Here is a 27,297-nt window from a genome sequence, read left to right as displayed (position 1 = left end):
TGTCTCAAAGGCAAAACCTTACATCGCACTCATATTTCTCTCCTTTCCGAGAAAGCCCGAAGGGCGGTTGGACGGCCGTATTTGCGGCATCGTAAAATAAACGGAGCACCGCTAAGAAGAAGGCCAAGTTCGTAACATCGATTACAAAATACGATTGTAGAAATGAACAAAATATCAAATGGGATTATTTTCATCTTATATCTATCGTTAATTGTTCATGTTGGTTCAATGAATTGATCTTTTTATTTATAAGTTTGTATTACATTTGAAAGTATAATTTGTGTTTCAAGTTCAAATGCGATCGTTCGTTCTAGTCCGTCGACTATGACGAGAGATCGTTTTTCTTCAATGAGTGAGATTTGTTCAACGATGATATTTGCTACTACGATCTCGACGACAGAAGAAGAAGAAGAAGAAGAAGAAGAAGAAGAAGAAGAAGAAAATCCGATAGTCTCAGGAACGATAGATCGATCGATCGATCGATAAATCGATCTATCCATCAATCCCCCTTTCGTCTGGTTGTAACACGGGCCAAAAGCTTCTCGTATTACCCCGACTCGTTTCATCGCCAAAAACACGAGGACGGTTGTGTTGCGACGAGCCGAGCGTTTCGCGCGTAGTTGGCAACGATTTCTGCCGATGCGCGTGAAATAATTTGGCGTATAGCTATCTTCCACTGCTGCTGCTTTTGCTGCTACTGCTTCTAACGTAACTTACGTAATTGTCTTCGTCAACTTTACTCGGACTTGACTTGGGTTGGATTGTGTTGATGGTAGACAGGTAGCGGACAAAAACAAATCCGCTTTAGCGACGTTTCAGCTCGTGACCGTGGTTCTCGATTATTCCAACACTTTTAACGAATAATACCAATTGTATTTTGAGCCAGCACGAGCACGAGCAAAAGCGCGCATTTTTTTTCTTCGCGATCGTTGAGATGATTTTATCGAGAAACTATTTGATATTTATCAACGAATCGTTTGTTATGACGAAAGATCTGTATGCACGTAAGAAAAAATACATTCGCGATTTGTCGATTTCGTCGTTCTATCTAAAGTCTGTATCAAAGTTTCAAACGATCGGTTAAATCGTGCTGCACGAGAGAGAGAGAGAGAGAGAGAGAGAGAGAGAGGTCCTTGATCGAGAATTGGAAAAAGAAACGAAAAAAAAACTAGGCGCCAGTCGTGTGTCGCCGGTGTCGTTCGCGACTTTCCACATTCGCGAGGATAATTTTGTCTACAACCGGATTTCCTAAGATACGAATACTTGTTAAAGCTTGTTATTATATCTTAGATATACGGTAGCTCGAATAAATGTAAAACAACTTTGCCGTTAATTGAGCCTACTACGCGCTATAAATTTTCATCGTTAAATCTTCAATTCACCGAACACGCCTATATCTATCCTAACGAATAGTCTCGTAAACTCGTTGATTGTATATACCTACGTATACATTGCGAAGAAATGAAATAATAATGCAAACGTACCTTTTGTACGATCAACGGTGTACCGAAATCCTTGCCACCTTGAAGACGAAATCCCCATGGTGATCCATCGAAGCGGGAAAGTTTGACGCTTATCAGCTGTGCCATGTCACTGAACTCTCGCTTGATCCCTTTTCTTTTAATAACAATAACAACCAAAAAAAAGAAGCAGAGGTAACTCTCTTCTCCGACGACGACAACTACGTTATCTTATCCAATTCTCAAAATCGTGCTATAAAATCCAAGAAGAGAACAACGACAAATTTAAATCTAACGTTCTCAATCAAAAAAAAACAAAAAATCAATTAGAGAGAACGACGATGACGATTATTTATTTATATACTTCTGATATTATATTTCTAACTAATGACGTAGAGGATAATCCTTATCTCGCGCGACTATTAAATAAAAAATTATTCACGCGAAGCGAATAATATATTCTTCGGCGCGTCTGCTTGCTGCGCGTGCGTGTGTGTATGTGCGTTCGTATTTAATTGAAAAAAAAAACAAAAGAAACGAGATTTCCCCGCGTAATAGGCACGTTAATCACACCGATCTATCTTCAATATTATTCTTCCTCGATCCTCGTCGATCGACGTTCGGGAGCTTACTGGAGGAAGCAGCGCGCACTCTCGGAGGAGGAACGGCACAAACGTTCCCGAAGAACGCGCAGGCCGGAGTAAAGGTAGCGGAGGACGGTCACTCGGCCAGCGGGGCCTTACGTGCGATTTCGAATGCTACAACCACGGAGTGGAGGAACGAGGTAGAATACCGTCCAATCCTCGAGAGGGGGGGACAGGGAAGGTCTTGTTGCCTTCTGTGTGTGTGTGTGTGTATGTGTGTATATGGATGGTGCAGCAGAAACAGAGAGAGAGAGAGAGAGAACATCTTCCTCTTCCTCCTCTTCCTCTTCCTCCACCTCCTCCTCTTCTTCTTCTTCTTCTTCTTCTTCTTCCTTCGACAACGACTACGACGACGATCCTGCTACTTCGACATTCTCAACATTTGACTTGCTCCTTTTCCTTCGAAAACTTTTTCTTCTTCTTCTTCTTTCCTGTCTCCTCCTGTAGCTTCGCAAACAAGAACACTTTGGTCAGATCTATGCGACATGCTGCGTTCTCACTCTCATTCGTTTATTTTCTTCCTTCCTTTTTATGCGATTTCACTGAGGTTCTCTCTCTCTCTCTCTCTCTCTCTCTCTCTCTCTGTCTATCGTCAGAAATTATTAATAATAATAAAATATAAGTGTCAGGATCGTGGGGGGAGTTTTCTTCTTGTTAGACTTTTCCTTTTTTCTCCCAGGTTGGCGCATGAACAACGAAAATGTATGCAAGCACGAAGTCACATGACTTCGACGTTACCGGATACCAGTTTTGTGCATGTATCGCATCGCGACAATAAAAGGAACGTTCTTAAATACAGAAACACGTCTGGTATCTTTCCCTAGCCATTCGGAAGATTCTATCCACGATATGAGGGTGGACGAGGAACGCCTTAGTCATCGTTCCTCGCCGTCAATGGGTCATCCGGGGTCATGAATGGGATGAACGGCCGTTAAATAAATTCTTCCGTGATATCGGACGTTTCTTTTATCCAAGAAAATGTGCTTATTGACCGATCTCATACTTGACATTGAAATTTTCCGTCGCGCGACGATGAGATCCAGCGCATCAACGTTTTCACAAAGAAATCTTCGATAGATCATCCGCAAAATGACACTGGAAAATGAAAATGATCTGTTAAATGTTAGAAACGGGAATACCGTGAATTAACTGAAATTGAATGTTTCTCTTGTATATGATTATCCGACAAGTTCCTTATCGTTTTAAAATGGTCGTTATCTGTAGGGTAAGTTTCTCGAAAGATAGGAAGAAATACGGGGAAGACACGAGACGGATCTGGGGACTGCACGAGACGTTAAACTTCATAGAAAGAGAGAGAGAGAGAGAGAGAGAGAGAGAGACCTGCATCATCCCAGGTGCAAGTTACGGCTAGGTGCTCGAACGTGGTGCGCGGCTCGACGACGACGACAACGACGACGGTGGTTGGACCGTTGCATGGTTCCCCTCCCTCCCCCCTCCCTCTCTCTCTCTCTTTCTCTCTCTATTTCTCCTCTTCGTAGCTGCATTCTGCGCCGGTGGCGGTCACGAGGGCGCGAACTAGTTCGTGAATCATGCCTAGAATGCTTTACATAAATTGCTCGGAGCCGACGTCACGCTCACGGAGTGTAAGCACCGGCATCGTCTACTGCAGCTCCACCAGAAGAAGAAGAACAAGAAGAAGAAAGAAAGAAAGAAAGAAGAAAAAAAAAAGAAAGAGAAAGAAAAGTATAAAAGTAAAAGGGGACGAAGCAGGACGGAGCGGACGTAACGCAAACGTGACTCAGCCGGATCATACGCGTTACCACGAACCAAGTGAAGGAACCTCACGGTAATCCCGGAAAGGTGAAAGTAAGTACGCAAGACTCATCCAAGGAAGTAGCGGAATCACCTCCGGAAGCGCCTCCGGCATCGAACGGCAAAAGTTTCTTCTTCTCCTTCTTCTTCTTCTTCTCCGTTCTTTCACCGACTTCTGGTCATTTCGCTGACCGGTAGCTTCTGTCATCGGCTATGAAATATACGCGTCATCAGTTTAACCTATTTCTGGAGGACCTTTAACGATTACGTATCTACTTCTTGACGGTTTCCTTTCAGATTTAGGATTAGTTGTCGGTGCGATTAAATCATTTTTATTTAGAAATGTGTGAAGGATCTAATGGGAACAACAACTCGGACAATTGATTAAAAGCTTCCGAGTAGATAAGATTATTCAGCGACTACAATATCGGACTCTTATAATGTTGTAAGTAGAACGCGGAGTAAGGTCGTTGCTTTGATTCGCTGAATTGGTCAATAAATTTAAATAAAAAATAAAGTAATTAAAAAATACTTTAGACCGATACGGTTAATATCACGTTTAAGTTTGTAATCGGTTCCACGAATCGATGAAACTTTGAACATCGTAAATGTGGACTTGATTTAATTACTTACCGATGTATTTCCTATTTTATCGCCGGACAAACGAAGTGTCCCTAAAATAGGTAACGTGATAACGTGTACAAAGTGAATTTTTCTTTTATTAACGTTATACACTTAATCCTTAATCGAATTTTAACCGAGAAACCGACTAAAAATACGTAATAATGTATTTATGGGTGTATATAAGGGTATGTGTGCACACAACACACGTGCTCTTACACTCGTTCGCATTTTTTAATCTCATTGTTAACGATCAAATACTTATACGCATTTATGTAAAATCATTTATAGATAAATTAACGTTAAATAATTAAAAATGATTTTCGATGACATTCTGGTTGCTCGTTTGCCTTCGAAATTCTTTGATCGGTTCCTCTTGCAACCCGACTGCTTTTTTATTTCTTTATTTCGATCGTCGACGTTCTCTGTTCGATGATCTCACTCAAGTTGATGTCTTTTCCATTAGTGACTAATACTTCGAGTACTTCTGTCATCGGCAAGGCTGAACGCCGGTGATCTCTAAAAAAATATTAAAAAAAGCTTAGCTGTGGTACGTATGCATGTGTGTTGCAAGAAATACGCTTGCCTTTCGTTAAATAAGAATCGTTTGTCTCCGCAGGCTTCCCGTCATCCGAATTTACATTAAAAACTTACGACTCTCTCGATTATGTCCTCGGCAGCGTTTACTTTGGGAGGCCTCGCAGGTATACCTTTCTTCGGTTCGCGTTCCATCTTATGAATCATCTTATAGACACTCGAGTTCATCAGATGATCGTAGTTTGGTAGATTTGTTTTCTCATATTTCTTAAAGTTTACCCTGCAAGTAGAAACGTTACGAATAAATGGAACATTTGTTTAAACAAAATGTACGATCAATCGATAATTAATAACCTCCATTACCCCAACGCTTTTCCGCGAATGACTTCTGCCTGAGATGATAATACTTCGGCTATCATCTCGTCGTTGAAGAAATCATTTGGACATCTCCATCTACGGCCGAACGTTAGCTCCAATTGTTTAGCCTGGGGCCAAAGATCTTGCGAATGTTTTCTTCCTTTCCTGTACTAAAAATTTAACGCGCGTATTAGAAAATGTGTTTTAGGAAGAATTCATCCGATACACGTGTGTATTCAAATACGTGGACACATAGAGTATAGACGATAGAATTACAATCTTTGATTGTAGACGTTCCAAGGTTGCACGTGCGACATGGGAAAAAAAATACTATATTATAATCTATCCTATAGATTATTTAACCTGAGGAAATCTTACAAAAATGAAATTCTATTGGAAACGTTAAATACGATACGAAGGGATATACAGTTCGACAAGAAGAACTGTTTGAACAGTGAACGTGGTATAAAGTGCATGGTCAAAAATATTTGGAAATATTTTCCAAAAAACGTTTAACACAAAAAATAATTCAAGAAACAAGAAAAAAATAAATACATTCCAGTGAAACATAATATCCGCATATCCCTCATTCGTATACCTGCAACTCCTGAATAACTTGATCTTTTGGCGACAGGTTTGGATCTGGTTCAAAACTACCTACAATGGTGCATAAGAAGGTAAAATAACTATAATTCCTCGTTATTTCACGTGGACTTGCTTCGTTGATAAATAGATAGAAAAATAATAACTAGTAACTAGATTTATAAGTTAGAGTAAAAGAATAAGAATGCATATTTACCATAAGAAGGCGTTGGACTCGCGGTTCTCGATCTCGACACTCTGGTCTCGTAGGAGACAACGAATTTCTTGACCCTACTACCACCTTCGTCGTCGCTACTTTTTACAGAAATCGTACCATCCAATTCTCTCGTTTCAATTTCTTCTTCATCATCGTCGGTCGGTTCTATTATCTGTGGTGGTTCTTGCGACATGGCGGTCGATGGTCGTTCGGATCGTACGTCATACTCTTCTTTGGTATCTTCTATTACGTCTTCCGTTTTCGGTGGTGCTTCTTCTTTCCTTTCTCGAGGACATTGGTTTGCAGCTTCCTCTTCTGAAAATACACAAGTTTCGTCAATAATAGAATATGAGTATGCATATTCCTGGAAATGTCAATGACAAATTTTTGACAAATGATGCTTAAATGATTCGAAAATAATTCGGGTACGTTATCGTAAAAGCAAGAACCTTCCGAATATACATTTATATTTAAAGATATTCATAAGTAAACAAGACGAAAATAGCATTTGACAAATATCGAGTCCAAGCCCCACGAAATTCCATTGAACGCGATTTATAAACAGTAAAAATACTTCTAAGCAAAATGCATGTTAGATATATCAGCCCAGTTCATCCCAATGACGTTTTACCCGTTTACCGACAAAACCGTACGAGATCATTTAATAGCGATCCAGAATGAATGGTTGAACGATTTGGCAATGGAAGTCGCGTGTGTCGCGAATTGCGCGTAGGCGCCTGGGAGGGGGGTGGACGGTGGGGGGGAGGGAACACCATTTCTATCCAAGAGAATTGGCTAATGTTCAGAAAATCTCGTTCATCGACTTTGGAAAGTGAATAAAATCGATCAAGGCTGATTTTCACCTGCCGATCCGCGACGACTGCTAACAGTGCTGCCGCCGTTTTGAACGCCGCTCAACTCCATGATCACCCTCAGTTGCTCCGACACGACCCTAAGGTGATTCTCAATCTCGCTGGGCAATTGCTTCAGGGCTAGCAACTGGCTCTGCACGTTCTCCAGTTGTTTTTCGAGGTTTATCTCCGTCCTCACGAGCTCCTTGATCTTCTCCCGATCGACCTTGCTCGCAACTTCAGCCATCTGTCTCTCGATACCAGCAAGAATTGGTTCTTCCCTTTTACTTAGCTCCTCCTCCTCCTCCTTCTCCTTCTGTTCCTGTTTCTGCTCCTTCTCTTTCTCCTCTTTTCTTTCCTCCACCTCCTCCTCCTTCTCCTTTGCCTCTGCCTTTTCCTTTTCTGTCTTCTCTACCTCAATCTCAACCGTTTTCTTCTCCTGAAGATCCTCCAGACGTACGTTCGGATCTTTTCCTTCGATAGTAACTTCTTCGATCTTCTCAGTGGTCACGTCCTGCGTTCTCTCGATCACTTCCAACTTTGATTCCGGACGCGAATTTGGTGTCTTAGTTCCGCTCGATCTGCCAGTCAGATCCGGAGTCCCTGCCGGGGTCGTTGCCTGAATACAACAATTTCTAGTTTCCAAATTCGGAAGAGAACTTTTATCTCGTTGCGTTCAAAAACAAATAGAATTTATGCAAGAGGCGAGAGAAGATGTAATTTATATTTATATCGTAAAGTTATTCGAAGAATACACAAAGTGGACATAATTATTTCAATTATTGTTTTCTTTTATCGTTCTACCTCTTGCAATCATATTCTATGTGTTAATGGCTAACTTGTATCTTTGATTAATAAATAAAGAACACGGTTACGACACGACTCACAATCTCATTTATTAATTGACCCAGTTGGCAATTAGTATTCGATCTAATTCGAACGATCGAATTCTAATCGGATTACATCTGGAAATGTGCGTTTTTTGTTTGCTGAGGTCTGTGCAATGTTCGATCTATTTGTGTCGGTGTATAGATGTATGTGTGTGTATATATTTTTAGTAACATCGACGAGAAAAACGCATAGAAACATGCAAACATAAAGATTATCAAACTGGGAGGACGATGATTTATTTGAAATTGATATATTTCATTATTGTGGGGTTAAGGGAAACATAAACGCACGTTTCGAGATACATTGATACGTACTACTGTTTTACACTCCTCCTGCTACTTTTCCCATCACTATTTTTTCGTTCGTTTATTCTGAGAAGAGGAAAATTCTTAAAACCTAATCTAAATCAAGTTTCGAATAAGCGAAATGCAAAGGTGTCGATTAAAATGCATTCATGGGAATTCTAATAAACAAGTCTCTTGTTCCGATGAATGAAAATATATTTTCCAAATTAAAACATAAAACAGTCCGATTTTATGTTTCGCCCTAAGATACGACATTCGATTAAAAACCTAATAATAATTCTTAGAAGGTTGTATAACAATCTAAACTAGAACAATACTGCCTATAGCAAGATCAAAGAAACTCGATCGCATTGAAAAGAGAAAAAAAATGGATTTTTCGAAAGGATCTACTTATACATGTACAACAAAACGACGGACGCACAGGGAATGAGAGTGTATGCTACGAGTTTTGTAAAATCTACGCCGATGCGATTGGTTAAGCCCTGGTAAAGTACGGTAGGCACGAATGACAACCTTCGGCGAGCTTCGTAATCGTTTCGACGATCAAGAATCTTTTGGTCGCACGTCTTCGAGCTGTCATCGGAGAAACGAGCGCCATTGTCAAGGCCACAGAGTCGAGCGAGTGAACCGAGCCAGCCGGTGGATTCCATGGGGGAGTCGACCTTGACGACCTTGGACGATCTCGATAGTCTCCTAGCACCACGATGAAACACTTCGGCGGAGACGAACTCGGTGGTGGATCGTAAGAACTTGGAAAAGCGTCCCCTTTCCTCCTCCTCCTCCTCTTCCTCCTGTTCGCCATCGTAGGAGATCGAATTCGATAGAGGTACATCAAGGTCGCCGTTCGTTGGCCGACCTTCGCGCCAACCAAGGATCTTCGAGGTCGCCTTCTCGGCCAGGTTCCCGAGAATCTCAAGATTACGTACGATCGCGCGTTCCCCGTAGTGCGCCCGATCGTACGAACATCTCCTCGAACGAGAAATCTTCGTCGATAAATCGAGCTGCCCGTCCGACGATCGACGTTTCGTTGATTCGACGAGACCCGTTAAAGCGGAAGAAATCGTCGAAGCTAAACAACGCTCCAAGTATCGACCCTTGAGTTTGATCAAACTCGAGCGTCGCCTAGCACCCCGTTTGTCATCTTTCTTCTCCCCGCCAATATAGAATCTTCCTAAATCTACGGGAATACAAATTTCCTTGACAAGTTCGATTAATCTTTGTACGTCTTTCGCAAGGACCCGCTCGAAATATCTCGCTCTAGGACAGAGCCTACGTCGTTTTTGCATCCCCGTAGTGGTCTTCCTTCTCTCCAGGAATTCTCCGCGAAGAGATTTGGCCAATAATCGTTCGGCGTATCGGGGCTTACCGAATCTTCTTCTTCTTCCCTTGGTAACATCGTTTCTCTTGGCAAAGAAAAGCTTGAATATCGATTTGAACCAGGTGTCCTCTCGTTCGAGATAAGTCTCGATGTAACGGCCCTTCCTTCTTATTCGTCCGAACGCCGCCGTCCCATTGGGAGAAGATTTTCCCAGAATTAGTTCGAGAAGATAGGCTAAAGTGATTCTGTCGGAATTCTTAGGATATCCGAGAAGGGATCTCTCGAAGTAACGAGCTCTCGTGTAGAAACGTTTAGGTTTGATCGCTGATCGTCGTGCGGTTAGAGAAGGAATACACGTGGGAGGATCGGGATTAGTAGCAGAAATTTTAATGGATACGAGTGAGAGAGTGTTGTTGTCCTCTTCGATGTCTGGGGAGTCGTTAAATTGGATCGAACACGGTAGAGGAGGTTTAAGGAGATCAATCTTCTCCTCCTGGGAGAGGGCACTCCCAATTTCGTTAGACTCTTCGTTAGACTCCTCGAAGGCGTACATCTTTACCTCGGAAGTTGGTTCTATCGGCGTGTCGAGGCTTCCAGGTGGTATCAGACCCTTCTCCACCAAGCGTGCTATCACGCTTTTCTTCGACTGCTTCTTTATAACTACTCTGTAAGGTTCTCCCTCGGCTGGTTCGCGAGGTTTGGCCTTCGGCACCGGTCGATTAGGCTTCTGTAGAAAGGTTGAAACGTGATGACGTTCCTCTATGTCCGGTGGTGGAGCTGTGGCGATGTGTTGAAGCTCCTCCAAGACCTTAGAATCTCTCAAAGCTGTCGCACGTGGCCTCAACTTCTTGAAATTTACCCTGTCGATTGTACCTATCCTATATACGAATCTTTTCAAACGAATCTATCGCTGAAAAAGAAAACCACGCAATTTACCCTAAAACACCCTTGTCGGGAAGCAATTCTTCCTCCTCGAGAATCAACTGAGCTATCTCCTCGTCGGTGAGATTTTGATTAGGTATAATCTCGCTATCGGCGTCCTTCGGCTTGTCCGGCAATTCCTCGACCTTCTCCGGGGTTGGTAAACGTTCGATCGTTATTTCCCGTTGTTCTAACACCGTCTCTTCCGATAAGATTTTCTCCGGGAAAACTGGCGGCAAATCTGCTAGCTGTGACAGAATTGAACGTTCCCATTCGACGGATATTTTTTTTTATGCTTTTTTCTATTTTTCACAAATAAAACAAGGACTTACCGAAATATTATACGGGACAATGTTCTCGTCCGGTATACCCTCGAGAGCCTTACGCGAACCTTCTCCCTCTCTGGAACAAAAAGAAAAAAAGGTTGGTAAGAAATATCGCGTTTCACGTTATTCAAATTTCCCCATTGGGATTTTGACTTACAACTTCCTCTTTAAATATGAAAACTTAAACGAGGGGATTAGGCGTTATTAAATTATGTTTTTTCCTTTTCGTGTGGTCCCGAGCGCGAACGAAAAGGTAATGAAGAATCGGCAAAGAAGGAGGGGTACGAGCAAGTGCGGTATGAAAAGCCAGTAATAAAATCGCCAGCGACCAATGATAAACAGATTTCATTCTGGGTCACCTATTTATAACTGGTTGCAATACATTGCCACACGTAGACCCTTGTGTACGCACCGGGATATTCTGGCTACATTGGATTATATATAAAGCCAGAAAGAAAGAGAGAGAAAGAGAGAGAGAGTGACAAGCAAGCGTGCACTTTGACTCGTTTTTCCAGACTTGTGGCTGCTAAGAAAGCTCCCCCCCCCCTCCTGTCCGTAAGATATTCTTTACAATTTATAGCACGTGATTATTGGATTCGAGGTAAAAGAAATGAGCACACACAGAGAAAAAAAAGAAAAATGTGATTATCAAATTTGTATCGAGAAAGTGTCTCCTAATGGAGATGCTTACCTTTGTACACCGAGAACGAAATTGTTGCCTGCCAGCTTGAGAGCCTCGTGTGCTTGTCCATGCGTCAAACTGCTGATCGGTTGATCGTTTAATCTCACTACAACATCGCCTACTTTTATGCCCATACATTCTGCAAGACTCTCTTCGTTAACCTGCAAAACCAACAGCCAAGAGATATTTATCGAGATTCTCGAGAATATGCATTTAAATTCGATTAATTGACGTAAATGTTCGCGAATAGAAAATATATGGGGCTCTTATACGTTCTCGCGAATCGTACATTGAACTTTTAATTAAACGTCAGGATCGGTGTGAACCGTTCTCAAACTTGGCACAACTTTTGGGTGACACACTACTTTTGGCTCGAAATAATGTTAAATGCCAAAGCCGGGTTCGATCGTCTTTAAAAAAGAAAACCCTCGAGATCGATTTACTTCAAACGTTTGAAATATTTGATCGCTGATTAAAGAAAAAAGAAAAAAAAAAAAAAGATACATACTTTGATGACAGTCAATGGCTGGGGAAAATCGCTCCCACCCGCTAGTCGAAAGCCCCATGGCGTGTTATCGAATTTTGTAAATTTAATGTTAATCGCCATGCTGCTCTACATCTGAAATTATGTTTCATACAAGATTAGTATATATTAGTTGAGTATTTTCTACTAAAGCGTTTGCCCACGTAACATGGAAACGTTTGACGGAAATGATACGATATCGAAATTCAAACGAAATGCACAACGAATAATTCATGCGAACAGCCCACCAAATGACCTATTTTTAATCTATTTTTAATCGCCCATTTTTCTTCCTCTCTTCCTGTTTACTAAGATCCAGCGTAGGAGGAATGAGAGGGAAACTATACAAGAGTAAACAGATTTGAAGATATTTTTACGACATATTCGTGACATATCTTATCCCCAAAATTTATATCAAATTCATTCGTAATGCGATAGTGCTATATACTATAAGAAAACAATAACGATTAAGTTATCGATCGTTATCTAGAGAAAAATATATTTTATTTTATTTCTTTTTTTTTTAATTAAATATCTCGGTAGTTGCACGCAAAAAGGAAAAATCTGCGTCGACCTTTCCGTTGGCTGACTCGACCAATTCGTCTTGTGTACGCGGAAATAGACGTAAGCAAGCGCGAATGCAGTCGTCATTAGTATAAGTGCGAGATAAATGAGACACACGGCAATTGTCGGTCATTATTCATATTACACAAAACATTCTCTGTATGTATCTACCATCTACGCATACCCCCTTTGGAAGTCTTCTATATACATTTAATCACTATGTTTCTTTCTTATTACACCTTTACCCCAAAACTCTCTCGTCACTTTTCATATTTTCTCTCTCTCTCTAAATAAAATCAATCGTTGGTAACGCGCACGATCCAAGAATAACGTGTTATTCCGTATTATCACGTTTAAAACCTACGAGTTGTTGTGTTTAATTTACGTCAGCCTGAAGAAAGCTATTTTACGTCCCAAGTCAACGGCCTCTTCTTCATCCTACAACGGGGTTGATTCTTCTTCTTCTTATTCTTCTCAACGCTACCGTTCGAATTGTTATTCCATAAAATGAGATGATCCCTAAAAGCGCACGATATCTTAAAAACGTTTCACAGCATCCAGAATCGGCGAGATTGGTCACGTGAAGAGAGATCCCATCCCTTCCCCTTTTCCCTTACGTAAGCTTTTTGCGATTATTGTCTGCCACACGTGAGTTATAGTTCTTTCGATATAATTCACGAACATATATATGTACATAGATGTGTATGTATATATATGTGTGCGTGAGAGAAAGAGAGAGAAGTAGAAAATGACGAGTACTTGCCAGAAAGAAAAGATAAATAGTGCGAGCTAGAGCACACTGACAAGAATACGTTGATCACTGAATTCGAAGAAGACTGAAGTTGCGAGAGCAAAGCGAAGAAAGAAATTAGCTTTCGTTCGTCCAGTGAAAAGCAACGAGACGCAAGTTAACGGAACGGAACGGAACCCAACGGAACGCAAAGCAAGGCAAGGCAAGGAAACGCGCCCGGGCAACGGCCCGGCTTGAGCAGTCCACCGAAACGGTGTCACAATGAGCTTTGCCAGAAGGCTCGATCAACGACGCTCGACTTACAAGACGCAAATACACGGCTTCTCCGTGTCCCTCCTCGTGCTTTCCGAAGGCTCGATCTATTTACTGATCGATCTATTTCAATTTGAGCCTCGATTTCCGCGACAAGTTACTCTTCGGTAACGCTTCGGTAATTCGGCCCTTAAGTGTTTTTTTCTTCTTTTTCTTCTTCGCTCTCCTCCTCCTCTTCTTCACCTTTCACCAATTTTTCTTCTTCCTCTGAAACTTCCTCTTTCAATTCTACTTCCTTTCTACTTAACTTTTAACAAGTATGTACTTCTACTTACGCGCTGAGAATTTTTCTCTCGAGCGCAGACGAGACGAGACGAGACGAGATACCGTCCTCGTGTCGATTCTAATGAAGGTTCGATCTACTTGCCAGAGTATATTTATGAGCTTAGACGATAGTAGGGGTAACCGTGGAAATGTATTTCTAACTGTAGGGGAAAGAGAGAAGGGAGGGATGGGTTTGTACCTGACTCTTTTTCGACCATTAAAGATTATACCGTGAGATAACAGAACGTACACCACAATCGTGTCCCGTTCATCAGAGGATGTAATCGTATCTTCTTATCGTTTCTTTTTCTTTATTTAAATGCGCTTGTTTCTTTTTTTTCTTTTTTTCTTTTTTTTTTCGGAGTATACACACATCATTTTAATATAAAATATACAAGGACATGGTCACAGCCGTATATTGCTTGCAGGACCCTTTATATGAACCCTGCGGATTTTGTTCTTTTTTTATTTTGCATATATTTATTTGTTTTTATTATTATTATTATTATTATTATTATTATTATTATTTTACTTAATTGGTATAAGGTACTGAAAAAATACATACGTACTTAGCAAAGAGTATCAGTCGCAAGACGTTTTCGTTCCTCAACAACGGGAAAAAAAAATAAAAATAAAAATAAAAATAAAAATAAAAAGAAAAAGAAGTATTTTTTGTTCACATACTTCCGAAAACTTTTCGGCCTCTCGTAACCGACAACGAGACAACGACAACACTTAAAACAAAAAAGACTAGTCCGAATAAAGTGGTCAGAATTCTGCACCATTGCCGATTCCTTTTCGCTTTCGCTATAGCTCGACCCAAACGTTCGGCACGCGTGACGTCCAACGTGAAATCCAAATCCCCGACGAATCCTCTCGTATCGCGATGATTCCAGGTACCTTTCGTCGACGGCACGACTATCCCTTCGTTCGAGGAACCACCGTCACTGGACTCCAGCTGCTGAAACATCGCTCTTTACACGTTGGTTACATCGACATTGTACGCGATCCTTGTTATGCGAAAAAAATTATTGCAAACCGGATAACACCAAGAAGCAAACAGAAACTTTGACACCAACTTGATTTCGATGGCAAACGCGTTCGCCAACTTCTCTGACTTTAATACGTGAAAGTTATTGGCAAATGGAACCGGTCGCATAAAGATAAGAAAACTCGTCAATTAGAAAAGTAAAAGGAACGACACCGTAAAAATGTAATATATTTTCAATTCATTAACTTTGATCGTCAGAAACCAATACGAACTCACCATCGTGTATTCTGGTTCACCGGAAACAAGACCATTTCGATTTTGTTTCAAACCGGCCAGTCCAACGACGTTGCCTTGTTTACCGCTATCTCCGATATGAACACTGGTGCAAGTACTTAACTTCCTTCTAGATTGATGAATAGATTCTTTAAAGCATTTACAGGTACACAAACCCAATGGTTTTTGACAATGAATCTCCGTAGTGGAAGAAGGAGTCTTCTTATCCAATCCTTGTCTATTATTTTCACGTTTCGGTGATTCGATGATTTTATTAAATGGTTCGCAGGTACACCTGGACGTTGACCAAGCCGAATTGTGAAATTTACGGGTGCTACCGTAAACTTTAGAATTCACTGGATTTACTCTCGTAGACGAGGAGCTTGACGAATTTTTCGCACGACTTTGCAAAGACGACGAATCCTTTCCCGTAGATTGAGACGAATTTTGACTGCTCAGAATAGACGACGTGTTCTTTCCCCCATTCAACAACCATGCTGGATTGTAACATACGTATTCGTAAATACTATTCTTCTTCAAGCTTATACCCTGAGCCACAGTTTTCGAGATATTTTGCAAAATCTCTTCGGGTGTCATCGTCGTCTCGCCTTCTATTACGGAGTTCAATGTCCTAGATAATTCTAGAAGAATCTCGCGTGCCGACGTAGACGTAGCTCGACCGTAATTCCAATCGTAGCACGAGTAAGTATACGTGCAACCGCATCCGCAACACGTGTACATTCCTAATAAAAAAAGAAAAGAAACAAAAAGAAAAAGGAATTCATTTATAAAACATCCAATCGATAATATTTATCCGCGCTGAGTGAAACGTATTAACCTCTTGGAGACCTCTGCCACGTACGTTAACATTTCATTTAAATCCCACACTATATTTATTTCCATTTACGAAACTGTTAAAGAGATAGGTATGCAATCTTTAAATCGACCTGTTTTTTTTTATATTTTTTGTTAATCACAAAATAAATCCCAAGTATTTTTTTCATCGAATAAAATGACGTTCCGTTTTATCTGATTTGCCATAAATAAAATGAAAAATTCGGCCCTTTAAAGAAGTTAAACACCAATATCCAGAACTACTCACTATCGTATTCGGTTTTGCCGTCATCGCGGATACAAAATTCTTGTGGAACATTTGTAAAGACGGACGGCCAAATGGGACGTGGAATTGCTTCGCCTTCGTGTATCACTGCGAGACCTCCTCCGAACTGATCTTTCATAGTCTGCGGAGCTGTTGACCGAAAAATACTCTGGCCAGGTCCAGCTGACGCGTAACAGGAATAGGAACCTGCCGATAAAGGAGGCGAATGGCTCGAGTAGCCTGAACTCGTCGAAGTTCTGCAACATCGTCTTGGATTATTTCGCGTGGTCGTCGTCGTCGTCGTCGTTGTCGTGGATCCGGCTACTAATCTCGATACTTCAGCGTCCACCGAATCGGGTTCTACCCTGAAAACAAACAATATCTACAAGTTCGAATAGAATTCATACAAAATTTCTTGAATTCATTCAAAATTTGATTTTGATTTCGTTTCCTTTTGCGTCAAAGTTACGTTAGATTAGACAATAATTTAGATTATTTTTGATTACAATACTACGATAGGAATAAAATTCTCACCATTCGACTTCGTGAAGATCGTTTCTAGGTAGGGAATAAATGCTATCGGGGTTACAGGCGTACCGATCGTTCGGTAATTGTAGGGATGAAACGACGCCGTCTGGAATGATCCGGTTCCCAGTTGAAACTGTCAAGGCCGTTGCGATTGCGGCACCGGTACGGACTTTCTCGCGTTCGAGCATCCCCTGATACGGTCCAACAGTTTAACCTGAGAGTCAAACGGCTCGTTACAAGACGGATTAATTATTATTAAACCTGTCGATTTCGCGCGAGGAAAATTCAGATAAAAGAACGTAAAAGACCAAAGAGAAAAATATGTTTTAGGTATTACGAAAACCATCACGTACGCAAGCTATCTTTTACTTTAAAGATAAATCGATAATCTGAAAAAAATGTAAATTCATTATAGACTTAGAAAAAAAAACAAAAAGGTCAAAAATAAGAAACGTTTAATACTGTTTTATGAGAAATTGATAATCTTCGCTTACGTCCTTGGAACATTTAGCAGTGAATTTTGCTTCGCAAAATTACGTAAGCTTTCGAACGGTGCCGCGTAATTTACAAGGTCGCCGTTACGTCCTCCACAAGTTGAATCCTCTATAAAAGAGAATTTCGTGAAAGTCGAGAGATCGTACCCCGATGGTTCGTGGCCGATAACAATGCTACCGCATGGGTTGGATGCTGGTTCGTCCAGGGCGAGTAACCACCGCGGCATGCTCTTTTAGAACGACCTACCGTCGTTTTGGTAACGCACGGTCCTTCTCTCTTCTGTCATCACCGACATCGCGACATTTTTCTTAAACTTCCTCTCGACGTCTTTGCGCTTCTGCCTCCTAAAAAAATAAAACAACAAGTTTCTTGGTCGTGGTTCGTCACGTTCAAACATTCAACGCAAAGTTCATTGCTTTTGCTCTCTGAAAATAGTTTATAATGTATATTTATAGCTTCGTTAACCGCATAATGATGGTTGTAGAACGATCACGCGTCAGAGTTTTGTGGCTGCTCATAAAAGGCCAGCTGCTGGTTACGGTGGTGGTGTTTTCACCGAAAGACCGTACGATTATTCAACACTGACGCGAACAACTTTTGCGTGGTCGGACTCGTATTTTTCCGAGGGAAAGATAAACGACGCGAGTCTTGCCAAACGATGTAAATCTTAATAACCTATCGAGATTAAATAACGTCTGTCGATCAAATAAAAGATAAATTTGTAATCAAATTTCAATACAAGGGCGCGACGATCAACACGCTGGACCTTAAAGTTGAAAAATATTCAGGTAAACTCACTCGGCTCTTGTTACAATCAATTATTTTCCTTTCCTTCTGCGTTCTCGTATGCACCGATGATACGAGAATGCTTAACTATAATATATGCATACGAATATCGATGCTCTTAGTCATCTTTAATACGAGATAGGTATTTTTATCGAGAGAAAAAAAAATCAATGAAAGATAGACGATACCATAAGATTCAAAAACAGATAAATTCGAATCTACGAAGAACGGTAGCAGAAAACAATAACGAAAGAAAACATATCGGTTGATCGTTGCTAACACACAAAACTGTAGGCATCCTCGAAACTCATGAATGTACCCGAACGTTATTATTTATGCTCGAGCTGACGCACGATGATTGATTATCGTAAAAGCGTGTATCGCAAAGAGATCGTGGGCCATGTGTCTACGAGAAACGGTAGTACCCATGTGAAAGAGCAAACGTTTCTTACAATTAAAAGATCAACGTACGATAATTCATCTCTGACAGAGATCGTTAAGACACTATTTTCTTTATTCTTGATCCAGCACGCACTTATATTAAAGATTTGTCATGCAATGAAAAACCTCGCTCGCGTTAGATCCTTGCCTTTATTTTCTCAATCAAAGCAGTATTCTTTATTTATTCGACGCTTTAATTTCTCAACAATTTCGTGGTTGAAAATAAGGGACAAAATGTTCTCAGCCGTGATTACTTCCTTTTCGTCAGAACCGTGCGAAAAGAAATGATTTTGTTGTTAGTTTGTTAGCGCGAGCTCGAACTTTCCGAAAGAAGAATGAAATATCAGGCATTCGCTTTGTGACTCTCGTCGGCAGGTAAAACGCGAGCTACGATTTTCTGATCGATGGATCTCCAGCTGGATTCCAAAGAGTCTCGCAAGTTCCTACCGGTCTTCGCCTCCTTCACCTCATCCTTCTCCTTCCCTTGGGCTCCTCCTCCTCTTCCTCCTCCTCTTTTGTCTTGGCAGCATCGTGGGTGTCGTAATGGCTCACTGTACATCCATATGCGTCGTGACACTACGAGTGAACGACGAGGGAGATTATCGTATTCTCACCTCGTCGAATCCCCTTCCTCTTCTCACCTTTTCATCCATATAGCCAAGCACCTAAGCCAATGGCGTAATCGCGAACTAGGGAGAAAAAGAGAACTCGAGAGACTATCGTATGTGTTCTCTCTCTTTCTTTCTTTCTTTCTCTCTATTTTTATCTATCTCGCTATCTTTATCTATCTCACGTATTTATTTTGCAAGAGACTTTTGCAGAAGGCGGGAAATATTTATTGCTAACACGAGATAACACATATTATATATATATATACTCGTACTATTTTGCAATAATCGATTTATACGTCCTCTTTACAAGAAAGAGAGAGGATTAGATCAATTATATGTGTAATACCTGTATAACACGCAACACGAATAGAAAAGATCGAGAACGCGTAATCTCGCGATTGATTATCTTTGTTCTACATCTTCGGCGCGACTTCGGCAAGAAAGTCCTCCACGAAAGAGAAATAATTAAAAGGCCCCGATCAATCGGGATGCCGTTAATCACGAAATCAAAGACGACGATTAAATCGAATCGATCGCAATCGAAAAAGAAAGTAAGATTGACTGTTGTCGTTGTCGTTTTCGTTGGCTCGGTGGCCCTTCGATTGATGTCATCGAATCGAAAGAGTCCGAAAGTATCTTTCACTGAAATATTTATCGATCCGGGCAGATGATCCGCAATTCAAGGTTACTTTCACATTCGTCATGTTCACGCAAGAAATTGGACAGTGCGTGTAAGAAGGCACGAGCTCGCTCACGTTACGTTATCCGGGACGTTCCAAATAAGCTGACACGAATACAAAATATCACCTCCTTTTTCTTAATGTTTTACTCTCAAACGAAGGACCACGATAAAGCTCGAACGTGCTTTGCTCGGTATCATATGCAAGTAAAATATGTAAGTATATAAATATATATATCTTGCCTATAGGCATGCATGCATGTATGTAAAGTATCGTTGAACGATTGAAGAAATAAACATTGGCTCATCGTCTTTCGACTAAATTGCAAGAGAATTCGAGGGAAGAATTACTTTATCGAAATAGCCGAGACGATGATAACATATTCCTCTGAGTATCCTTTAACGAGTTGCATCGATAGAATATTCCAACGCCTCTCGTCGTAAATCAAGTTACAGAAAAGTCGCACGATCTCTTGGGATATGTAAATACATTTATGGTGAAATTCCAACAACGTAGTACGTATAATGTGTACGTATGTATGTATGGTACTTCTTCTCCCATTCTACTCGCGAACAAATCCTTCGTTATTTTCCTCTCTGGGAAATATTTTGTACCCTTCCGCGCGATTACCTCCTCCTCCTCCTCCTCATTCTCGACGGATATAAAGAATATATATATATAAATCTAGAATACGTCGATCCCACGCACCTCTCCGCGAACGAGGGTTTTACGTACGACTTCCCCGATTGCCCCTCTCGTAACTCCACTTCTTTTTATCTTCTCGACGGCAGAAAATTTTCGACCTCGTAACGCTTTCTTTAATGGCCCAGATAAACACGATCCGAAACGTCGTTCTTCTTCCGTAAATTTCGCTATTCTCGCTAAATCCAACTGGAATCGATTGATTATTTAAAAGCACGGATCGACGCTAGAATCGATCACAAATATCTACGTAATCGTACGGTAGGATGACGATGGTACGATTTATAAGAGTAATAGAACGAAACGATGAACGAAAAGTAACGTTGCTTACGCCATTTTCTTGGTTCTTTTTAATTCATATATTCGTAAGAAAACAATGGGAGGTGTAAGAGTGTAGGTAGTGAAATACTCCAATTAGCTAGTAGCATGAATATCAGCGTGTACGTCGTCACGACGGCCGGCACTCCGCATTCCGGTACTTCGAACCGCGGGCACTTTCACGTCGGCACCGTCACCGTGGCCGGGCCCGCTCCTCGGTGTTTACGTATTACACACAGTGCACCCTGGAATGTCGATCGACGTTACACAAAAGCCGAACGAGAGACGCTCGAGTCTTCGATCAAAACTTCCAATCGGGATTTCGATCGAGATGTTTATCGAAAGTCTTACAGATTCTTATTATTTCCTGCAACAATTTCTCTCATTTCCATTTGAATTTCAAACGATCCGTGAAATCGCAGAACCCATAAACGATATCACGAATATTATAGAATGTTTAGTTAGAATCTAGAACATTATATCATTGTCGTAACACTCGTAGATATCCTTCAAGGAGTTCCAGTACAGATATACATCGTGCATCAACTAAACCAACTCGAGTGTTATTACATCCATGATAATTGTCATTACGAGTGTTATAAAACACACACTCTTTCTGTGTCCTTATCTTACGTTACAGAAACTTCAAACAGGTATCGAGAAAGAAAAGGAAAGATAATACGCGCGGTCGAAGGTATCGAGTATCGATATGTAGGTGCTAAGAAAGTCGTATATAGGAAGATCGGCAGAACGGGTCCACGAAACGCAGTCGCGAAAAATATTTGACTCGGCGGGGACTTTCACTCGTGCGCAAAACAGTACCGTCGCGAGAATACACGTCCCCCTTAGTCGGTCCTTCCATACTTAACGAGAGAAGAACGGAATAATATACGTATATATATATTCTTTCTCTTCTTCTTTAAATCGAACAAAAGAGAGAATGAGAAAGAGAGAATTCACCTCGGGCCGTTTGGCGCGGTCGCTGGACCCAAAAACAATCCACGCGACCGCTTTCACGGGCATCGAAAGTTTAAACGCGCTTCTGGTGATTTCTCTAATTGACCGGATGGATGGATCATCGAGCCGAAAGATTTCCATTCGAATTTCTTTCTAATTTATTTTTGTTCCTTCGTTTTTGGTTTGGTGGTTTTGTTTTTTTTTTACTCCATCCGTCGTGTCTCTTCAAATTTCGTTATAATCACTTTATTACTGACAAATAATCGCACGAAATTCCATAGGTTTTTCAAGCCAATCGACGAAACTATGCGATGTTTTTCTTTTCGGAGAAAGTAGAAAAATGACAATAGCTTGGCAACCCTATAAACGCTAAGAATACACGCGCGTCAGGTTCGAGGCATTGATTACGTCAGTGTAACGTAAAGGATAGATCTTCTCTCGTAGTAGTATAGTAGTAGTAGTAGCAGAACGTTTCTATAATACGAATGAACATGTAATAGCTGTACGTGCTTTCGCTACGTGTTTAGAGAATCAAAACGCGTAGAGTATCGTTTGTGCAGTAACAAACTTTTAACGAATTGATTTTAATTATACGATACGATGATTATATTTAAAACATAATTGTTTATTAATTATATATGTTTCTTTCGCGAAATTGAATAGCGCTGATTAATAGCATTTGTAATTATTTTACATTTCTATTCAGGTGAAACTTGAAAGCGAATTAACAAACGTGTGCGTTCATTGCCGAACATTAAGAATTTAAGAAAAATAATGTGCTCGTCGAAAGTTTTTACCCCTTCCTCGTGTATATGTATTTTGAAGGTATATATCTATGTTTGTATGCATGTAGGAAGAATAAAGACAGTCCAACGGCTATCATTCTCATTCATAATGATCGTAGAAAGTCTTCCGTACGTTGATAGTTGTTAAATTTCACGTCTTCCACGAATGACATCCTTATATCGTTCATGCCGATGGCTAATTCAATCTTAGAAAGTATAAACCGCAAAAAACGAACTTAATTTTTGGCACAAACATACAAACATACATACACAAGAACCGCAAGTGATATTTTAAACTAGACATTGCTAAAATATAAGAAAAATCTTCCGGTTATGTCAATTATATTTCGTAAATGAAATACCTCATTGTCTACTTTCTCTATCCTGAAATTGAAATAAATCTAAACGATTATAATATTATTACTAATCCTAACTTCTTGAAACTTACCGGAAATATAAATCTATAGTAAATCATACGCGTCACTAAAGAGAAAATTCTTATTTATTACCAATACTATAGAGTTTAGAACAGAAAAGAGGAAACGTAACTTGGATCGTTTTATGGCATGCGACATGCAAGATAAGTTGTAATAATTACATTCGATACACTTCCTCGAAGAAAATACTTTCTTCTAAACGAATTTAAATTGAACTTCAACATATACGAATTGGAATAATATTTCTTGTCTATTATGATAGAGATATTGAAATAATCGATATTGAATGTTGAATAAAGTACGATTAGATTTAAATAGATAATTTTCTAAAATAGATATGTAATCGATAAAAAAAAGGTCGACGAGTATGAAAATCCAAAGAGAAAAGAGATTGAGAAAGATCCAAAGGAGGCGCAGAGAGAACGACCCTGACTTTTCGACCCGCAGCACGGGAGCTCGAAAGAAGATCCATTGATCGTAAGATGCCGTTATAATAATCCTCGTCCTTCGAATCTAACATACATATGTAGTTAACTATCTACTCTTCGTAATTTCACAACCCTCGATGTCATCGTAGCGAGGAGAGGAGGTTTCTCCGATCTTTCGAAAATTCTTTATTCCCTTTCCGGTCTTATCCTTCCAATTCTTCCTCTTATTATTATCGATCATGTTTCTTCATCCTAATGTCTTTCACTTTCTCCTTTCTTTCCTTTCTCTTACGCGTGTTTAGATTCATACGAGTAATCTTGTGCAATGGGGAGGCCTGTTCATCCGGTGAAATTAAAAGCCGTTATTTCTGATTTACCTTTACGAAATGATGCTTATATTAATGAGACTTTTACTAGACTCGACTCGACTCAATTAGAACTAACATAAAAAAAAAATCTATCCTAGCTGTGAACATTGGACGATCAAAAGTAAAAAAACGAGAGAACCTGGAAGAAGAAACGGAACGCACGCGTTACTTAATACCGGAGAAAAACCTGTCCCATGTTTTACGTAGAAAAACTAAGTTACGGTATACTCTTATATATATGTGTATCGATAAGTAACATTCGTTATTGTGTTTCCTAACGATGTCACCCATAAAAAGTTTCGATTCAAAAATAGGAAACCATTTCTTCTTTATATCTATCTCGAAGCGTATAATTTATATAATATGAGAAGTGAAGAAATAAGTAACAAAACATTATCGAGAGAATATTTTTTTCGTGGAATTTTTAGGATTTAATAAACGACCGATTCAAAGGTTTGATTTTGGACTAATGGAGCATCTCAAATATCGAGTGGTTATTCTTAGCATCGAATTCATACAAAATAAAAAAAAAATACATTTTTTGAAATAATTAAAATTAACTGGTTTCTTCGAAGCGACCTTTCTAAGATCTCGAAACACCTTTAAACGTATATTTCAATGAATTATCCACTATTACCTTCGTAGTAATATCTCCCTTTTTAATCTTGCAAATTATCGTGCTCAGCGAACCCTGAATATCGTACGTAAGTAGTAAGTAAGTACGTGTGCAGATTGAACGAAAGGGAGAGTCGTGAGAAAACGAAGGTGCCTTCGGTCTTTCAGTTGGTCGGTCTTACGATTATGACTGAATAAGTAGTCATGAGTACGATTTACACGGTCACTGCTTACCTACGGAATAAATCGACATATCTTTGATTCACATAAATAATGTTAACGTGATATGGGAAAGAAATGTTAAAAAAGTAACATTCCGTTCTCTAAGTTTCCATGGAAATGAAACTTTGAAGTTGCCGCGCTCTGATAAAATTAAATCTCGTGACAAAAATGTCTAACTCTATCTATTAATTAAACATAAATCATTCGCGAAGTTACTTTCAACGATCAAATATAATTTTTCCAACTTTACTTCATTTTGAGAATTACTAAACCGATAACGTAACGTTTTGTTCTTATACCGGTCTCAATTTGTTCCTTCTTCGAAAAATACTTCACGACCGGTTACACTCGATGAAACTGATGCAAGCAATAAACCGGCCAACTACATGTTTTACCATAAATGCATTGCTCTTTCTCTTACACGCAATTAAGAAATTAATTCGTTGCAATCGTGTTTTATTATATTATCATTTTTCTGTAATATCACCTATAGTTCGAAATTTTTGAAAAATTAATATTTGACGAATTAATATCTTCTACATCGAAGAAAACTTTCAACAATTTTCACAAGGATTTAATAATATTTATAAATAAAATACAATAAGCCTAAAAGTTAAAAGAATATATATAACAAGAAGAATAAATACAATGATATTGAAAACGTAATGAATACATATGGAATAGAAATCTTTAGAAAAGATCCTATCATCCAACTACCTACCTACGACAAATTCTCTCGATAATCTTTCCTGTATGAAAGAGGATGTTGGCCGCTCGGAAGACGAAAACTTTCACGCGCGTACCAGACGTGTCTGTTAACACTAACAAGATGCTGCACTCGCGATCTCCCAAAAGAAACTGAAAGTTCTGTTTCTTAGTAAAGCGAACCTGGCCCACTAACTGCTCGCGAGTTTACCCGCGACTAGTCGCATGTGCGCGCGACCATTCGCTCCTTCGTTCATTCGTATATACATGAGCCAACCTTCTAGCACCGATTCACGATTGCAATATCCTTTCTTACTTCTGTATCATATACTATATTATAAACTACGACAATAAGAATTAATTATCATTAACAAGTTAATAATTTCAAGATGATCTTGATCACGATGGCCAAGATGAAGGATAAACTGTAATAAATTGACTCCTATATATTCAAATATATAATTAATTATATGATTAATTGATTTCCTTGTATTATATAATTTTATTAATAAATTCTCTACTTTCTTAAACATTTCTCCTTAAATCGTAATTATTAATGATACTACTTTTTCAATTGCAATATCATTCGATTAATTAAGCAACAACAAAACTTACTGTAAACAGTACCATAATAGCATTCAAATTTTTAATGTTAGATTAATAGATATACATACTTATTTTCTTTTACGTATTACCAGGATTTTTATTATACTTTCTAACAGATTTTGGTACTTTGGAAGAAGTGGGTACACGAAACTCTTCTGGTGTAACACGACTTACGAAAGAAAATCTGTGAAATGAAAACAAATGTTTGATTATAACATTTCTATAATAAATATTTTCAAAATATGAAAAATATGAGAAACATAAGTGTACTTGATATTTACCTACAACTTTGTAGTGGTGTATTTGTAGAATTTATTGAACGAGTCGAAATAGATGCTGTGTTAGGACTAATACCTTTAAGATAATTCAACTTTTCTTGTGTTTTTTCTATATTATATTTAAATTTATTGCATTCTTGTGCCATATACTCTGTCTTTTGAATAACCTTACAATAATGATTCTTTAGATCATAGTACTTCCTTCTCTTCAAAAAATATGATAATAAATAGGATTATTATTATAATATAAAAAACTTAATTGACATTTATATAGAAATTTAAAAAGAAAAAAAACACTACATACGATCTCATAAAAGCGTTCTAAAATGATGCTCAGTTGTGTGTTCTGTAAATTTGTTGCTGTTCTCAATGATCCTAAAGTTTCATTCAATGGAACAAAGTAAGATGCTATTTCTGATGGCAATGGTTCTTGTAAAGATAAAGAAGCAGGTTTTTGGAAGCCACAAACTACGCACTGTTTTGCAACTATAAGACATAATAAATTTATTTTATAAAACATATATTTTATATTTATTATTAAGAGATTTGAATGATTACCTTCTTTTATGCAGTTATCACAGAATATATGTTTACACTGTGTTAATTTAAACGGTTTAGCTGTTCTAGCTTTTGTACAATAACATTTATTACAAATATAATCCATTATACATAACTCAGTTCGAATCGTTCAAATGTTACTGTTCTCCAACTGCGCAAGTGAAAAAAAAGTGTCATGGCGACTGCAATCTGATTGGCTAACATTACAACACATTATTTGAATTTTACAATCTATTCTGCTGTTATCTTTTTTTATTTAATGTACTATAAAATTAATTAAAGTTATGGATAATCAATATTTATAAGTTTTTATTCATTCTAAATTATTAAATATATGTGAAAAATACTTACTACTATGGTATATTTCATCTAATAATTATTTTCTATCTGTTTCATATACAATTAGGATTACAGATGAAGAAAAAGAAAAAAATAACTATTTTATAATAAACATTAATAATGAAAATAATCTGGTAATATATATTACATATGTGTATGTGTATATATCACATTAT

General features: G+C 39.0%; 3 protein-coding genes across 10 annotated transcripts in view; all 3 read right to left on the bottom strand.

Annotated features, from left to right (window-relative positions):
* Positions 1-1,617, bottom strand: part of LOC122524269 (PDZ and LIM domain protein Zasp-like) — a 29,726-nt gene extending 28,109 nt beyond the window's left edge. The window contains exon 1 of the mRNA XM_043646417.1: positions 1,485-1,617. Coding sequence (XP_043502352.1) covers positions 1,485-1,589 — 105 coding nt within the window. The 5' untranslated portion in view covers positions 1,590-1,617. The remainder of the gene's footprint in view (positions 1-1,484) is intronic.
* A 2,961-nt stretch (positions 1,618-4,578) lies between these two features.
* LOC122524268 lies at positions 4,579-13,223 on the bottom strand. Its single transcript, XM_043646415.1, has 13 exons — positions 12,937-13,223; positions 11,994-12,104; positions 11,495-11,646; positions 10,810-10,879; positions 10,493-10,725; positions 8,628-10,416; positions 7,458-7,661; positions 7,055-7,391; positions 6,192-6,506; positions 5,991-6,049; positions 5,399-5,562; positions 5,153-5,315; positions 4,579-5,017 (listed from the first exon to the last, which is right to left on the bottom strand). The coding sequence occupies exons 2-13, from the start codon at positions 12,090-12,092 to the stop codon at positions 4,961-4,963; spliced, it is 3,642 nt and encodes a 1,213-aa protein (XP_043502350.1). The 5' UTR covers positions 12,093-12,104; positions 12,937-13,223; the 3' UTR covers positions 4,579-4,960.
* A 1,036-nt stretch (positions 13,224-14,259) lies between these two features.
* On the bottom strand, positions 14,260-27,270 carry LOC122523828. 8 transcript variants are annotated; one of them, XM_043645714.1, is made up of 10 exons: positions 26,783-27,270; positions 26,529-26,710; positions 26,228-26,430; positions 25,357-26,130; positions 17,463-17,629; positions 17,285-17,393; positions 16,797-17,004; positions 16,266-16,627; positions 15,167-15,906; positions 14,260-14,860 (listed from the first exon to the last, which is right to left on the bottom strand). In XM_043645714.1, the coding sequence occupies exons 7-10, from the start codon at positions 16,976-16,978 to the stop codon at positions 14,576-14,578; spliced, it is 1,569 nt and encodes a 522-aa protein (XP_043501649.1). In that variant the 5' UTR covers positions 16,979-17,004; positions 17,285-17,393; positions 17,463-17,629; positions 25,357-26,130; positions 26,228-26,430; positions 26,529-26,710; positions 26,783-27,270; the 3' UTR covers positions 14,260-14,575. The 8 variants fall into 8 exon arrangements, with proteins under 8 accessions (XP_043501649.1, XP_043501646.1, XP_043501653.1 ...); XM_043645711.1 differs by having other exon boundaries at positions 17,285-17,629; XM_043645718.1 differs by having other exon boundaries at positions 14,260-14,857; positions 17,285-17,629.
* Between the last annotated feature and the right edge of the window lie 27 nt (positions 27,271-27,297).

This window comes from Polistes fuscatus, unplaced genomic scaffold, assembly GCF_010416935.1.
Source record: "Polistes fuscatus isolate 324 unplaced genomic scaffold, CU_Pfus_HIC Scaffold7, whole genome shotgun sequence".
Lineage (NCBI taxonomy): Eukaryota > Metazoa > Arthropoda > Insecta > Hymenoptera > Vespidae > Polistes > Polistes fuscatus.
Note: the sequence above shows the minus strand (reverse complement) of the source record. Positions and strands in the feature narration are given on the sequence as shown.